This window comes from Pyrus communis, chromosome 15 (genome assembly GCF_963583255.1).
Source record: "Pyrus communis chromosome 15, drPyrComm1.1, whole genome shotgun sequence".
NCBI classification, from domain to species: Eukaryota; Viridiplantae; Streptophyta; class Magnoliopsida; order Rosales; family Rosaceae; genus Pyrus; species Pyrus communis.
In genome coordinates, this window is record NC_084817.1 from 9,104,384 (window position 1) to 9,120,808 (window position 16,425).

The following is a 16,425-nucleotide window of genomic DNA, read 5'->3' on the forward strand; positions in this document are numbered from 1 at the left end:
GATATCCCAAATATGATAGGATTTACACAATCATATTTCTAATCTAATAAGACTGTAACATATTTTTCCTTTTACCATATAAAGTAGATGGGACCAGATTGTTTAATCAGGTGACTATTTAATACAAACGGATACCAAACATCGTATTTTGTATTATTAGTACTATCCGATGTGTTATATGGTGTGCCAAACAGGACCTAAGTTGAATTTCGTGGCGGCCCTGTCTGCGAGCAAAGGGTACGGAAGTTTAACTTGGCGGCCCAGTTCGTTAGCCGACTGTATTCTCGGGTTCGAGTCGAGTAATTTTAAACCGCTTTCGACAAATCCCTAATTTGTTTGCTTCCGGGTTAGTCCGACCCAATCAGAGCTTCTTCTTCTTCTCTCTCTCTCTCCTGTGAAGAATGGGTTACAGCGACGATGCAGAAGAGCTTTTGAAGCGGAGACCGAGGAAGATGGTGTATCTCGGAAACCCATCTCGCAGGGTCAGTTTTTCCGTTTTCAACTCTCCATTTAACGTTACTGCAATTTGTTACTTTTGCTGAGAAATTGATTGGATTTTTCGATTTCCTACTTCATATTTTATATGAATTTCTTCACCATTTCTGTTAAATAATGCAGCAATTGAATAGCAGAGGACGTTCCGATACCCTAATGGGAGAAATGGTAATGGTTATTATCTCTTTTAATTTTTAATTTATTTTGTAGTGTGTTATTTTTAAATTTCAATTTTTTTTTTTAGTTAATTGAAGTGTTTTTTTTTTTTTTTTTTTTTGTGGCACAGTAAAATTGTTGTTACTTGTTAGTGCTTTGGTGTTTTGTATGTTTTTGTCACAAAGATTATACTTTTGTGGTGTTTTGTAACAGAGTTATATGCAAGAGGAAGATATTTCGTTAGACGCCATACGAGCTTGATGTAAGCAACATTTTTCGTATTCATATTTATTCGTCCCTGTTCTTTTATACAAATGTTCACAAAGAATTGTTGCTTGTTGTGAAGCCATTGAAGCTTTTCTTGTGCTTGACAGGGACAAATGTTCTCAAAGGGCATAGCGAGTTAGCAGAGCGTCTTTCTAGGTAAAGTATTCGTGGAGCAATTGTTAAGTCTTTATTCACCATGTTTTTGGTTATTTTGAGATCATAGTATAATTTTATGGAACTGTTCTTGCTTTAAAATATTATGGAGTGCTTGTATGTTGAGAAATAATTTTGAGTGACTTCAAATACAAGGCCTTTTTGGCGACGCTCCTCTAGGCTCAATGATACATGGTTTTTGTAAACTTTGTTTCCTTTGTTTTCGTTTTCTTTCTCATACCTGCTTTCCTAGAGTTTCACTTACTAAATCGTATTTAGAGAGTATGTGTGCAACGAAATAGGAGAAAGGAATATCATTAAAGAGTGGAAGAAGGAAGTAACAAATCTACTTAGAATTCTTATTGTATGTTTATGTTTATAAATGCAGGCATTTTAGATGCTTTGGCCTCACCCAAATGGAGTTCAGTTGTTCCTTGATTATCTAACAAATGTGCGTAGCATTGTTGCTTCATATCTTTCCATTTTGAGTGTATTTGATTGTGATTCATATGTTAGTGAATTTCCGAATAACCTTCCGAAAAGGACTAACAAATTTTCTGAATAACCTGATGGTGATACTTGTGGATTCTGGAATTGGTAATTCAATTTTGTGTTCTTGAAATATCCAGAAGAATTTGTTTAATATAATAAAATAGTAGGTATGAATATGATGAATGATACGTGATTTTAAGCACCCATTTGGGCCATTTCAAACTTAAATAAAAAATTTCAGCCTTCTGAATATTATAAAAAACGCGCATTATTGTTGTCAGGCTTCTTGTGATTAAATGTTATAGATGTCTTAACTGACTTAGTAGTAAAGGGGTTGTCTAATCTTTTTGCATATAGCTTTAGTACTATTTATCTTGTATATGTGAGGATATATGTGCATACATATATATGCAGACACATGCATACGTGCATACATGCTTACACATTAAATACACCAGTGAAAATAAAATACTCGGCAAGTGCACTTTTCTTCGTTTATTTATTTATGAAAATGTGGATATGCGTCTAAGCATTTGAAGACGATTTTATGTATGTGCCCGAGTGTCTCCAAAGAAAAAGGAGCCCTTGTTCAGCATTATTCCAGTTAGGCTACTGTAATTGTACATTGCAGAGCACCTTTTATTTTCATGTGTTTGGCGTGTATATCTTGGTCATGTATTTTCTGCTAATTGTGCTGTTGTGCTGCGCACCTTGTATTTCAGCATGTGTTTGGTTTGTGTATCTTGGTCATGCCTGTAAATATGTTGATACATAACAGAAATAGTATCATAATTCTTGATGGACTTGTATATTACTACTACTAATGCCTTTATGATTCTATTGTTTTAACAGGGATGCCAACAAGATAATTTATGAGAGTCTACAGAAGGAATTTGAAGATGCACGGGCTTCACAAACTCAAGGTATCTTTGAAAAAGTGTTGCGTTTAATGCTTCATTTCAAATGTAATTGTAATCAGTAGAATCTAGCTTTGCATTATGTCAAGTTACTTTATCTTTTCCTCACGGGTTTCTAAATGCTGTTGGATGAGGGCACATCTGTGGTGTACTGGTGTGATACCTCAGTCCCTCATCATTTGTGCACTGTGGATCTTTGGTATATACATGTCTAAGGAACCCAAAAGCCTGTCATGGCTAACTGTGTGAGTGTGATTGAACCTTCTCTTGATGAGGTTACCAGCGACTAGAGGGGAAGACTGTCATGTCCCCAGTCCCACAAGGGACAAATTAGTTTGCTGTCTTGATGGCTCACCTGTGTTGGAACTACTGTATTGCTCAAAGTTATGGTTCTAATGGATAACTTAAGCTGAATTTATAATTAACCGATGTGATATTAAGCTAGAATTAAACAATATAACTCATCGAATATTCTGAATGTTTTTTTTTTCCAAGTGGTCCTATTCATTAAGGAGTTGTGTTAGGGATGAAGCCAGGATTTAATTTCGGGTAGGGCTACAACTCAAAAGAATTATTTTTTTATTTCCAGCAGCATTTAAACCAAAATATTAAATCTATAGAGCAACTCCTCACAATAAATTAAACTTGACAACAATTTAGTTTTAATCAATGTTTTAAAATGCAGGTGAAAAGCAATGCGTTTAATGTTTTGTAAGGTGAGGTGCAAGTCTTGCCCGTTGAAGCATAACCCTTTTTGAGTATTGAGTAAAAATAAATATATACAAAAGAATGAAAATGAACTACTTATTGTCAACCAAGCATATTAATCAACCCCCAAACTCTTCTTCCTTTACGCTTTCTTGTTTTTATATTATGATAGCAGAGAAAAGATGAGAGAGCTTGTGTCTATTGGGTAGTTTTGGGACTTGGTCTTCTATTTTGCATTTATATGATGAATAGTTGGCTGGATTTCTTAAAATTAAAACGATGTTACGCTGGTGTAGACTTCTCATACATTGGTTGAAACCACAATTAATTAGTAAGGTGGGCTATTGCATGATTTTCGGCTTGGCTTCCTACAACTGACTTGTGCTACAGCCCAAGGGAGCCTTCACATGGGTCCATCCCTGAGTTGTGTATTGTTTGGGTTAACTTATGAGAAGACTTTGGTTTATCTTCTGGTTTGATTAAGAATTGAAATATATCTTTTGTAGAGAATTATTTGGATGGTGAACGATGGAACGATGGTCTACTGGCTACAATAAGAGAGCGGGTATGGTTCCTTTCAAGTTTCAATGCTAAAGTGATTGAGATTTACTGTGGGCTTAAACTTTTGATGTTAGAATTTGCCTTTGTTTCAATCACTCAAATTACCCTAAGAATTACATATAAAATCGGAAATAAGGAATTTGAAAAGTTTGTTTCAATCAGTCACAGGAGGAGCCCTCACTATGCCAGCAAAGTAGTCTTTTTGGTCAAAGAATAACTCTGCATTGTTGTCCACTCGTTCCTGAATTTTAACATTGTTGCCCATTGGTTCCTGATAATTTAATAATTTCTTGTAGATGCAGTTTCTAATTAAGAGTGAACATAAATACGAACATTGATGCCAGGATTCAAGATTATTTGGTTATAATCTGGTTGTAGAGTTTATATATTAGATGTAGCATATACATATGGTAATCTTGATTTCATAAACTTATTGAGTATTGTTTTGGTGAGAAGTTTCCTGAATATTGGTTTAATCTGTGGGCAGGTGACTACTTGTTTGGAAGGGGCAAGAATTGGCAAACTCTATGAGATATCTTATGCTGGTATGCTGTGAAGTAATTGATTTTCAATTAGTTAGTATCTTATGTGTCTTGTATAGTATCATGTCATTTGACTCATTTTTCTATCTAAAAAAGGGTTATGTTCTATCTGACGTCATTGTCTGCCATGTGAAATATTCCATAAGCAAACTGAAGGTTGATAGTTGTGTAAGAATCCTATGTGGACTTAACAAGTTGTGATAAAGGAGAGGTTATGTGTTGATAATATAATTCTCAAGAGTTTTAATACATGGAAAAGTTAATGTCCTATTATTGTGGAAACACATTCTAAATACTGGGAAATAACCTCTTTATTTCAACTGATATTTCATCACTCCACATCTACTGGGATTTGAGGCAACGGGTCAATAACCACACTTCCACGATAGATGGAAGTTGGCTGCCTTGCCTCTATAAATGCAGAAATTCCCTGCTCACAAAGATACGTTATGAGATTAGGGTTCTATCACCATAAGATCATAAGGCTTTCAGTGAGTAGAAGAGTTTTCTGTAGCAACCATTGACGATGTCTTCCTCAGGTAAAAATGCTTTGATCATTCATCTCTTATGTGACTAGTGTTATCAGTTAAGTGTGTGAATCTTCCAACATTTGGTATCAGAGCAGGCTTAACTAGTCCTAGTCCATAGTTTCGTATTTTTCATTTTATTTGGAATTAATGAATGTTGATTCAAAACTCATAAAGTGTCAACATTCTTTTCTAAAGAGAAGTATGTATGAATTGTCGAGAGTTTTAATCAGTGTACTGGGTCATATTGATCAATCTATGTGTTAGTCCAAAGACTCGATTAAAAAAAAAAATTGCATAAACGATCATGTGAATGGTGGCTGTACAATGAGGAAATAATGGCAGTTCATATCTCTAGCTTAAAGGCATGATATAAACATGCATTTGAATAATTTAATTTGTTTATTTTGGTGTCTTCCTCAGCTTTGAACTTGTCTTCCATTCAACCCTTGAGCGGAGGGAATTACAAAAAGTGGAGAGAAGATGTTGAGATTGTGCTAGGGCTAATGGACCTTGATTTGGCCTTGAGAGAAGATGAACCAGCACCATTAACTGATGATTCAACTCCTGATCAGAGGATGAAATTTGAAAAATGGGAGAAGGCTAATAGAATGGCTTTGATGGTGATGAAGAGGACTATGAGTGATACAGTGAGGGGTGGCTTCGCAGCATGTGACAAAGCTAAAGATTTCTTGGAAGCTGTGGGAGTGAAGTTTAGAGAGTCTGAGAAGGCACAAATGGGAGATTTGATGACGACCTTGACAACCCTGAAAGTTGATGAGAATAAGAGTGTGCGAGCACATTCTTAAACTTGTTGAGACTGCTGTCAAACTCAGAGAATTGGATGTTCCCATTGACGATTCATTCATAGTCCACATGGCCCTGAATTCGTTGCCTCCAAAATTCAACCAAGTGAAGATCTCCTATAATACTCAGAAGGAGAAATGGGCATTGGATGACTTGATCTCAATCTGTGCACAGGAAGAAGCTAGAATCAAAAGGGATGAAGTTTTTCACACCATTAATATGGTGCATGCTGACAAGGGTAAGACAGTGGCTTACAACTCTGGTAAGGTCCCTAATCTTGAAAATAATTTCACTTCTGCACCATATGCATCCTCCTCTAAAGGACCCGTGACACATATGGATTACATGGACAAAATCAAGTGTTATTTTTGCAAAAAGCTTGGGCACATGAAAAGGGATTGTGACAAACGAAAGATTTGGAAAAATAAGAAAGGTACAAATTTTGTTGAAATTTTTGTGTGTTTTGAAACTAATCTTGTTGAAGTCCCTCCAAATTCTTGGTGGTTTGACACTGGTTGTTCGGTTCATATCACCAATTCGTTGCAGGGGTTCACAAGAGGAAGTATAACAAAAAGAAGTGAAGATTTTCAAGTTTATGTTGGCAATGGAAATAAAGTAGCTGTGGAAGCGATAGGCAACCTCAAGCTAAAGCTTTCAAGTGGTTTTATTTTAGAAGTGAGTGATGTTCTTTATGTACCTTCTTTAAGAAGGAATTTAATTTCTGCTTCTCAATTTGTGAAGTCCGGATTTGCTTTTAGTGGTGACATTGAAAGTGTAAGGATTTTTATGAAAAATAATCCAAGTGAAATACCTGGAATTTGTTTCGTAATGCATGATTTATGACGTCTGCTTTTCTCAGTTTCAAATGATGAGGATTGCCTAAATGTGATTTCAACATTGCCAACTAAAAGATTGAGTTTGAATGAGAATTCTTCCATGCTCTGGCACCGTAGACTAGGCCACATTTCTAGGGCGAGAATGGAACGGTTAATAAAAGAAGGAATTTTACCAAACTTGGACTTCAGTGACTTGGTCAATTGTGTTAATTGTTTTAAGGGAAAATTAACCAATACAAGGAAGAAAAATTCAACAAGAAGTCTAAAAACCTTTGGAAATAATCCATTCGGATATGTGTGGTCCTTTTCCCACAAGGACTCTTTTGTGGAAATGTTTATTTTGTAACCTTTATAGATGATTTTTCACGGTTCACTTATCTCTATTTAATCTCGGAAAAATCTTCAGTGCTAAATTGTTTTAAGATTTTTAAAACTGAAGTTGAGAATCAATTGGATTTGTCCATTAAAGTGTTAAGGTCAGATAGGGGAGGAGAATATTATGGTAGGTATATTGACACTGGTCAAGCTAAGGGACCTATGGCGTTGTGCTTGGAACAATGTGGTATACAGGCTCAATATACAAATCCAGGCACACCACAACAAAATGGTGTGGCTGAAAGAAGAAACAGGACCCTTATGGAGATGGTTAGAAGCATGATGAGTCACTCAAACCTTCCTCAATTTATGTGGGGTGAAGCACTGAAAATGGCAAACCATGTCTTGAATAGAGTGTTGTCGAAAGCAGTGTGTAAAACACCTTATGAACTATGGACTGGACGAAAGCCGAGCCTGAACTACTTACATGTATGGGGATGTCATGCAAAGGCTAGAATTTACAACCCTGGAGAGAAGAAATTGGATCCAAGATCAGTATCGTGCAATTTCTTGGGATTTCCTAACAAGTCTAAAGGGTACAGAATCTATTCACCAAACCTCACAAATAGAATCTTTGAAACTGGAGTGGGTAAATTCATTGAAAATGGTGAAGAAATACAAGATAATGAGAATGAAGGGTCGTGGTTTGTAGAAGGTGACATATTACAACGACATAAGAATAATGATGTGTCACTTGGTGATAAAGAGATTAACAAAGATGCCATGATTGACGTTCGTGGGACCCTGATTAACACTCAGCCGCTAATGGAGTTACATGCTGATTATTTTAATGGAGCTATTGGAGGTAGTAAGACAATTGAAACGGCAGGACCTTCAACTGAGGTAACTAGCTCTTCAACTAACATGGTGGGGTCTTCATCGCAAGGAACAACACCACCTAATGAGCCAAGTGCCATGGTCGTGAGAAGAATGCAGCTACCAAGAACTAGAAAATCAGCTATCCCTGATGATTATCTAGTATATTTTCAAGAAGTTGAAGTTGCTGAGGATGTGATAGACGACCCAACGACTTTCGAACAAACCATAAATACTGAGCAAGCAATATTGTGGAAAGAGGCAATGGTAGATGAAATGAAGTCCATGGAAGCAAATAAGGTTTGGAGTGTTTTTCAAGCATCGGAAAATGTTAAACCAATTGGGTGCAAATGGATTTTTAAAACCAAAAAAGACTCAAGTGGTAAAATTGAGAGGTACAAGGTCAGACTTGTGGCCAAGGGCTACACCCAAATGGAAGGGGTTGACTACTCTGAAACCTTTTCCCCAGTGTCAACTAAAGACAGTCTTCGAATCATGTTGGCATTGGTTGCACACTTCAATCTCGAACTTCACCAAATGGACGTGAAGACGGCGTTTCTCAATGGTGATTTGAATGAAGAAATTTTCATGGAGCAGCCACTTGGTTTCATGAAAGAAGGAGAAGAAAGAATGGTTTGTAGATTGAACAAATCAATCTATGGACTCAAACAAGCATCGAATGGTTCTTAAAGTTCGATGAAAAAGTGATAGCTCTCGGATTCAACGAAAACAAAATCGATGACTGTATATACTTGAGGGTATGTGGCTTGAAATTCATATTTTTGATTCTATATGTGGATGACATTCTTCTAGCTAGCAATTGTTTGAATTTGTTGGTTGAAACTAAGGCTCTACTGTCCAAGAATTTGAAATGAAGGACATGGGAAATGCCTCTTTTGTTTTGGGAATTGAAATAATCAGGGATAGGACAAAAGGATTGCTTGGACTTTCACAAAAAGCATATATTGAGAAGGTGCTTCAACGTTTCAATATGCAAAGTTGTTCAGGTGGTGAGGTTCCAATGGGCAAGGGAGATAGGCTCAACAAGTCACAGAGTCCAAGAAACGAACTGGAAAAACAAAGCATGACGACCAAGCCCTATGAATCTTTAGTTGGGAGTTTAATGTATGCTCAAGTTTGCACAAGACCTGATCTTGCTTATGCCATAAGTGTTTTAGGCAGATATCAATCGAATCCAAGAGAACAACATTCGGTCGCTGCTAAAAAGGCATTAAGGTATTTGCAAAGGACGAAATCGTATATGTTGGTTTACAAAAGGGTGCAAAACTTGGAGCTTGTGGGATATGCATATTCTAACTTTGTTGGCTGCATTGACGATAGAAAATCGATGAGTGAATATGTATTTCTTCTTGCAGGAGCTGTAGTGTCATGGAAAAGTGCTAAGCAAAAGGCGCTCGCAACTGATAGGAGCATATTTATGCGACTTAGTTAGCTTGTTTTCTTGCATTTAATAGTTAGTTTCTATTTATTATAGTGATTTAAGCTATTTTCGTGTGTTTGTAGGTTTAAATGACAAAGTTGGCAAGAAAGTGCAATTTGGAGCATTTTGGAGTAGTTTTGGGCTTGGAATGGATAACACATGCATGGAGCAAGGTGGATGAACGAATTTGAAGTTCAAAAGAGGCTAGGAACATGCTACAAATCTGGAGAAACAAATTCAAGACAAAGAAGATAAGGAAAGAGCAAGAAACATGGAACATTATCCAAACAACCTTATCTTATCCAAACCTTCTCCAACCTTCTCCAACCTTATCTTATCTTATCATATCCTAATCTTTTCCTACCTTAATTCCAGCTGCAAAGAGGACTCATTTTCACAATAAATCACCTAAATATCAGGTTCTAAAAGCCCTATTTTCATGCCCTAAGTTTATGCCACATGTAACCCTTCTAGAAGTTCTAGAATCTGCCACAAGGACCATTCCTTGTCCTCCCTGGAATCTGATTGAAAGTGTCCTTGTTCTTTGGTGATTTGGAGTCCTAATTCCTCTGCTTTTTAGCCCAATTTCGTGTCTTCCCTTCACCCTATAAATACATGATGCCGCAGCAGTCATAACCACCACCCTCTACCGCAATTTCACACCACACCATCGACCACACCTCAAGAGCCTAAATTCAGAAAATCCCCATTGTGTCGCAGCAAAGAAGGAAGGAGGAGCCACCTGGAGCCGTGCTTGCCATTCAAAACGTTGGATTGTTGGAGCGTTTCTAGGTGTATTCTATCTTTGTTTTCAATGTTTAAATTTAATTATCTTTGTTTTGTGAACATGAGGAACTAATTTCATTTTGGCTAGAGGAGAATTCAAAGCCATGAACATATATGTGATATGAATTGATTTCATCCAATTATTGTTTCATAAATCGTGAATGCAATTTGCTTAACTGCTTGATTGATAACTTATTCTTGTATGTTGATTAAGGAGGCCTACTTAGTTTTCATGCATGAATTTGATGCTAAAATATAAGGGAATTTCACCTAATCGTTATGAACTAATATTTATAAGTAGTGGGGGTTGCTAGTCACGATCGTGTTAAGTAAATTCCTGGCAAGAGTATCATGCTTTTCATAGTTACGAATGCATTGTCAATGCTTATGATTTTAACAAAACTTAGTGATCTTTGATTGTATATCTATTATGTTGTTCATGTAGGGAACTATTGAAGAATAATTTGGTTGCCGATGCGTATTCTATCCAATTCAATGACTTAAGGAAAATCTGAGAGTTAATTAGCGTTGTTCACGGTTAATCTGGGGCGTTAAGGTTCATGGTTTAAAGGAATAATAACTAGAAATCGATTTGTGTTGCATATGTGTCATGTGTGGAGAAGGACCCTTTAGCTAACCATTCACCCATATTTCCCCAATTTCGTGCTAACTTAGTTTAAGTTTACAATCTACTTGTTTTTACCTTAATTTCGTCAAAAACCCAATCCCATTTACTTTGTTGTGTCAAATTAGTTAGAATCTGTTTTAATTTGTTTCTTTTAGTGTTTTGAGTCAACATAAGTTAAAATTCGTCCAAATTACTCCTTAGGTTTTGTTTTGAGTCAATTTAACTTAGTTTGTGTGTTATGAGTCTATTTAGCTTGTTTTGAGTTGTTAGAGTCTAGTTTTCTATTTTTGAGTCTAGTTTAGTGTTTTAGAGTTAAATTTGAGTAGATTAGCATCCCTTCTAATCTCAGGCTTAGAACGATCCCTACTTACACATACTACAATTATGGGGTTTAATTTGAGTGTTAGAATATTTCACATCAACAACCTCGACAATGGAGGCTGAATTCATAGCCTTGTTTGAAGCCACAAAGAAAGGAATGTGGCTAAAAAATCTCATCACATTCATGAGATTGGTTGACACCATTTCGAGGCCATTAAACATATTTTGTGACAACAAAGCAGCTGTGTTCTCTTCGAAGAACAACAAGAAATCAGAAGCCACTTGTTTAATGGACGTCAAGTATCTATCAGTGAAAGACCATGTGAAGAAAGGAGAGATTTGTGTTGAGCACAAAGACACAAAGTTGATGATAGCTGACCCATTAACAAAGCCACTAGCTGTGGCAGTGTTTAAAGATCATGTTGCGAACATGGGGCTGCACGAAAACTTTGAATCTGCAGAAGTGTGGGAAACACTTGTATATAAGAGAGCGCTTGCGAAAAAACTAGTTATTTGTTATTGAGAATGCAGTTAAGGAAGGAAAAGTGGGTGGGAAACACTAACGAGTGGCGAAGCCCATAAAATGCGTCTTGTGGATTACTTTTTTCGTCTTTTGAAAATTTGGCACGTTTTTGCCATGATTTTAAGCTCGTTTAGATGTGCTTTTAAAATGATTAAAAAGCCCTTTTGTTGAAAATGTTTTTAGAACCTATCTTTAGTAGAAATGCAAGTGAATCCTGGAAAATACACTTAAAGTGCTTCCTGGAAGAAGCATATAACTGGTGCTTCTTGCAGAAAACACTTCAAGTACTTTTGAAACACAAAACCATTCTCTAAAATCGTTTTTTCTTTTGCTCAAATACGAATTCAATTAAGAAACACTACAATTGCTCCACTACTGAAACTGGCTTACGAAATTGAACTTGAAAAGGAGTGATTGAAAAAGCCTTACACATGAGAGAGCGAGCGCGTGAGGAGAAATTAGTTATTAGTCAGGTAGAACGCATTTGTATAAGAGAGAGCGTGTGCGAAAAAAAAAAAAAAAAAAAAAAAAACTAGTTATTAGTTTTCAAGAATGCAGTTAAGGAAAAATTAATTATTACTCATCGAAAATGCACTTGTACATAAGAGAGCATGTGCAAAAAAAACTAGTTATTAGTTATCGAGAACGCAGTTAAAGAAGGAAAAATAGGTGAGAAACATTGGAGTGTGGCAGAGTCCATAAAACGCTTTGTCTGAATTACTCTTTTTTTGTCATTTGAAAATTTGAGACGTCTTGGTCATAATTTTGTCCACAAGGGAAAAACACTTTTCTCTTGGGCTTATTTTTAACAACGCGCTACCTGAAACTCGATTTTATTCTCACTTTGTCCCTTGGAACTCAAAAATCGTTATTTTATTTCCCGAAACTCAAAATTCGCTCGACTTTGTCTCATGAAACCTGATTTTGGATCCTATTTTGCTCCCTAAAAGTCAAAAGTTGTCATTTTACTCTATAAAACTCAAAATTCATTCCACATTGCCTTAATTATGTTAATTCTGTTATGTGGGATGTTAACATGTAGTGGTGAATTTTAATATTTTCTGTTAATTTCGTCATTTTACTCTATAAAATTCAATTTTAATATTTTTGGATTGTTGGATACTGACATGTTATTTCATTAGCACATGCAACATAGTCTTATTGAATGGTGAGTTCCACATATGTTTAAAGGATGACTTTTGAGTTTCAAGGAGAAGAGGGAGTCCACAAGTCAAGTGGAAAGAATTTTGAGAATAAAATGGTGATTTTGAGTTGAAGAGGATAAAGTAAAATTAAAATTAAATTTCATAAAGCGTAGTTAAAAATAAGCATTTCTTTTGATCAAATATAAAATTAAATTAATAAACTCCATTAGTGCTCCACTATTGAAATTAGCTTACAAAATTCAACGTTAAAAGAAGCGTGTGATTGAAAAAGTCCCTTGCACTTGAGAGAGCGAGCGCGTGCAGAGAAATGAGTATTTGATCAGCAATGTGGAAGTTATTATAAGTGATCGAGTTTATAGACATTCTAGCCGGATCCAACCTAATGATCGCATTATGGAAGTTTCAAGCTGAAGAAAAGTTTCAAATTTTTAGGATTCTTTTTTTTTTTCTTCCAAATCCCTATTAATTAGTTAAATTATTTCTTTGTGGAAGTTTTTTGTCCGCTTTACTAGGATTGCTTTTGGGTCTAGTATAGAAATTAAATGAGCTTTTTTTTAGAAATATCTGCAAATCGAAAAAGAAAGAAAAAAAGAAATGAAGAGGACATTGCTTCACTTGAAATTTTTTTTTGAGAAAATTGTAACAATGGCCTCTTAACTTTAATCTAATTGGAGCAATGGTCTCTCAACTCAAAATCCATGACCATTGATCCCTTAACTCATCCAAATGTGCAGCTATGGTCCTTTTCATCAACTCCATCAAATTTCCGTCAAAATGACTCATGTTGGAAGGATCATTGCTACAAACTCAAAATCCATGACCATTGATCCCTTAACTCATCCAAATGTGCAGTTATGGTCCTTTTCATCAACTCCATCAAATTTCCGTCAAAATGACTTATGTTGGAAGGATTATTGCTACAACTAAGCTAAAGTTGAGGGACCATTGCTACAATTTTTCATTTAGTTTTCTATATTTGCCTCTTGATTCAGCCTCACGCGCGTGGCACATGACTAATTTTGACGGAAGTTTTAACGGAGTTGACGAAAATGACCATAGCTACACATTTTGATGAGTTAAGGGACCAATGGTCATGAATTTTTAGTTGAGAGACCATTGCTCCAATTGAGTTAAAGTTGAGAAATCATTGCTACAATTTCCTTTTTTTTAGAACTCCTATCAATTCTAAAATGGTGTATCATTTAAATTTTGCCCGGGGCTTAAGGACAGGCATTTTTCAGTAGTTCATGAGAATCAGATGGACCGATGGTGAGAAGGCAAGGATATTATGAGGAGAACGGAGATGAATTAGAATGTAAGAAGCTATCAAAGTCTAAATGATCTTGATTAAAATGATGGTACAATTCAGATGGATCAAGACAACTAAATACAAATTTCTAGTGGCGATGAGTAGGTGAACCTCAAATATACAAATTGCCGAAATTTAATATATTCCGACTTTCCAGTGGCAATGTGTAGGGATGAGTTTTACTTTGCTTTTGCTACTAAGACTAGTTTGTAGTGTTTTTTTATTTGTCATTTTCTGAGGGGCATTGCTTTACAGTTAAAAAGTTTAATTTAATTTTGTATTTGAGCAAAAGAAAAGTGCTTTTCCCTTGTGGACAAAGGACATGGATCCTCTCATGATCCAATTGTCCTAATTCTGGGATTCATGAATCCGGACCGTTGAAATTTGATTTATCGATTAAAGATATTATAACTTTTAAAGTGGGTCCTTATTTGTAGCCGGTAGATCAAATTTCAATGGCCTGGATTGATGGATCCCTTGGATTAGGACAATTGGATCCGGAGAGGATCCATGTCTGTGGACAAAATCATTGTAAAGACATTCCTAATTTTCAAAAGATGAACAAAATAATTTAGACGATGCGTTTTATGAGCTCCGCCGCTCTAGTGTTTCCCACCCACGGTTCCTTCTTTAACTGCAATCTCGATAACTCATAACTAGTCTTTTTGCACGCTATCTCATATACAAGTGTATTTTTTACGACTAATAACTATTTTCTTCAACTGCATTTTAGATAACTAATAACTTGTTTGTTTTTTTGGGTTTTTTTTTCCGCACATGCTCTCTCATATACAAACTTAATAATAAACTCTATTATCGCTCCACTGCTGAAATTAGCTTACAAAATTCAACGTTAAAAGCATGTGATTGAAAAAGGCCACTTGCAGATGAAAAAGTGCGTGCAGATAAACTAGTTGTTAGTTATTGAGAGTGCATTTGCAGATGAGAGAGTCTGTGCAGAAAAACTAGTTATTAGTTATTGAGAATGTACTTGAGGAAGGGAAAGTTGGTGGGAAATATTGGGAAGTGGCGGAGCCCATAAAACGTATCGTTTGAATTACTTTTTTTGTCTTTTGAAAATTTGGGATGCACCATGATTTTGTCCACAAGGGAAATGCACTTTTCTTTTGTTTGAATTACTTTTTTTGTCTTTTGAATAAGTTAAATGATAAACTCAATTATTGTTCCACTACTGAAATTAGCTTACAAAATTGAACGTTAAAAGGAGCATGTGATTGAAAAAAGTCCCTTGTAGATGGAAGAGCGTGTGGGTGAGGAAGCTAGTTATTTGTTATTGAAAATGGACTTGCAGATGAGAAAGAGCGAGCTAAAATATTAGTTATTGGTTATCGCGAATGAAGTTGACGAAAGAATACCAAGAATGCAGTTAAAGAAGGACAAGCGAGTGGGAAACAAGAGTAATGCTAGTGAAGAAAAATTATTAGTCATCGAGAATGCATTTGAAGAAAATTTAATTATTAGTCATCGAGAATGCACTTGTATATGAGAGAACGCGTGCAAAAAAACTAATTATTAGTTATCGAGAATCAGTTAAAGAAGGAAAATTATGCAACCGACCCAAAAAAATAGAAGAAAAAGTGGGTGGGAAACAATTGAAAGTGGCGGAGCCCATAAAACGCGCCATCTTTTTGAAAATTTGGGACGACTTTGCCATGATTTTTGTCCACAATGGAAAAATACTTTTCTTTTGCTAATGCAAAATTAAATTAAACTTTTTAGCTGTAAGGCAATGCCCCTAAGAAAATGACAAATGAAAAAACACTATGAACTCATCTTTTAGTAGCAAAAGCAGAGTAAAACTCATCCCTACACACCAAAAGCAGAGTAAAACTCATCCCTACACACCAAACTCTTCATCTTTCAGATTCCGATCCGACGATGACATAGTTGTGACCGTGGCTGAGTTGGCGGGCGGAGCTTTTCTCTCTTCTTCCTCTTTGTTTTGTTTGACCGGATGGATCGCATTTTCCTTACTCAGAAAAACTAATCACACTTCTTAATTAAAAATTAAAAATAAAAAGAAATATTAGTTAAAAATCTGAATGGTCAATTATTGAAGTGGCAAGGTCAATTTTCAATCAAGAATAGTAGTTGTATAGTATTGAAGTGGTAAAAAAAAGTTTAGGTAAAAGTTAAAAATCTCCAACTGGCCAACACCATAACCCGTGTTGCATTTTCCCACTTTAATATTTTAGCATCAAAACAAAACTCATTGAAAAACCCCATGTGGAAAAAGTTGACGGATATCTGAACAATCTGAAAGCTCTGAACTCTCCAAAACAAAAAAGAACAAAAAGTAGATGGGAAACACTAAAGAGTGGTGGAGCCCATAAAACGCGTCGTCTTTTTGAAAATTTGGAACGATTTTGCCATGATTTTTATCTATAATGGAAAAATACTTTTCTTTAGCTCAAAGGAAAAATTAAATTATACTTTTTAGCTGGAAAGCAATGCCCCTGAGAAAATGACAAACGAAAAAACACTATGAGCTCATCTTTTAGTAGTAAAAGCAGAGTAAAACTCATCCCTACACACCAAACTCTTCATCTTTCAGATTCCGATCCGACGACGACACAGT

The 16,425-nt window shown here is 35.7% G+C and overlaps 1 protein-coding gene across 2 annotated transcripts; it reads left to right on the forward strand.

Annotated features, from left to right (window-relative positions):
- Positions 1-225: 225 nt before the first annotated feature.
- LOC137716718 (uncharacterized) lies at positions 226-7,399 on the forward strand. Of its 2 annotated transcripts, XM_068456098.1 has the most exons (10): positions 226-482; positions 619-663; positions 865-913; positions 1,026-1,074; positions 1,460-1,522; positions 2,416-2,486; positions 3,695-3,753; positions 4,237-4,294; positions 5,242-6,058; positions 6,172-7,399. In XM_068456098.1, coding segments are annotated over exons 5-9 (576 nt in total). In that variant the 5' UTR covers positions 226-482; positions 619-663; positions 865-913; positions 1,026-1,074; positions 1,460-1,520; the 3' UTR covers positions 5,628-6,058; positions 6,172-7,399. The 2 variants fall into 2 exon arrangements, 1 of the variants encoding a protein (XP_068312199.1); XR_011065733.1 differs by lacking the exon at positions 1,460-1,522 and having other exon boundaries at positions 4,237-4,830; positions 5,242-7,399.
- The last annotated feature ends 9,026 nt before the right edge of the window (positions 7,400-16,425 follow it).

What these genes read in the sequence shown, in the direction of transcription:
- LOC137716718 (XM_068456098.1), top strand. An exon ending in TGGCTACAATAAGAGAGCGG is followed by an intron (nt 3,754 to 4,236) that starts GTATGGTTCCTT and finishes ATCTGTGGGCAG; the next exon opens with GTGACTACTTGTTTGGAAGG. An exon ending in CTATGAGATATCTTATGCTG is followed by an intron (nt 4,295 to 5,241) that starts GTATGCTGTGAA and finishes TGTCTTCCTCAG; the next exon opens with CTTTGAACTTGTCTTCCATT.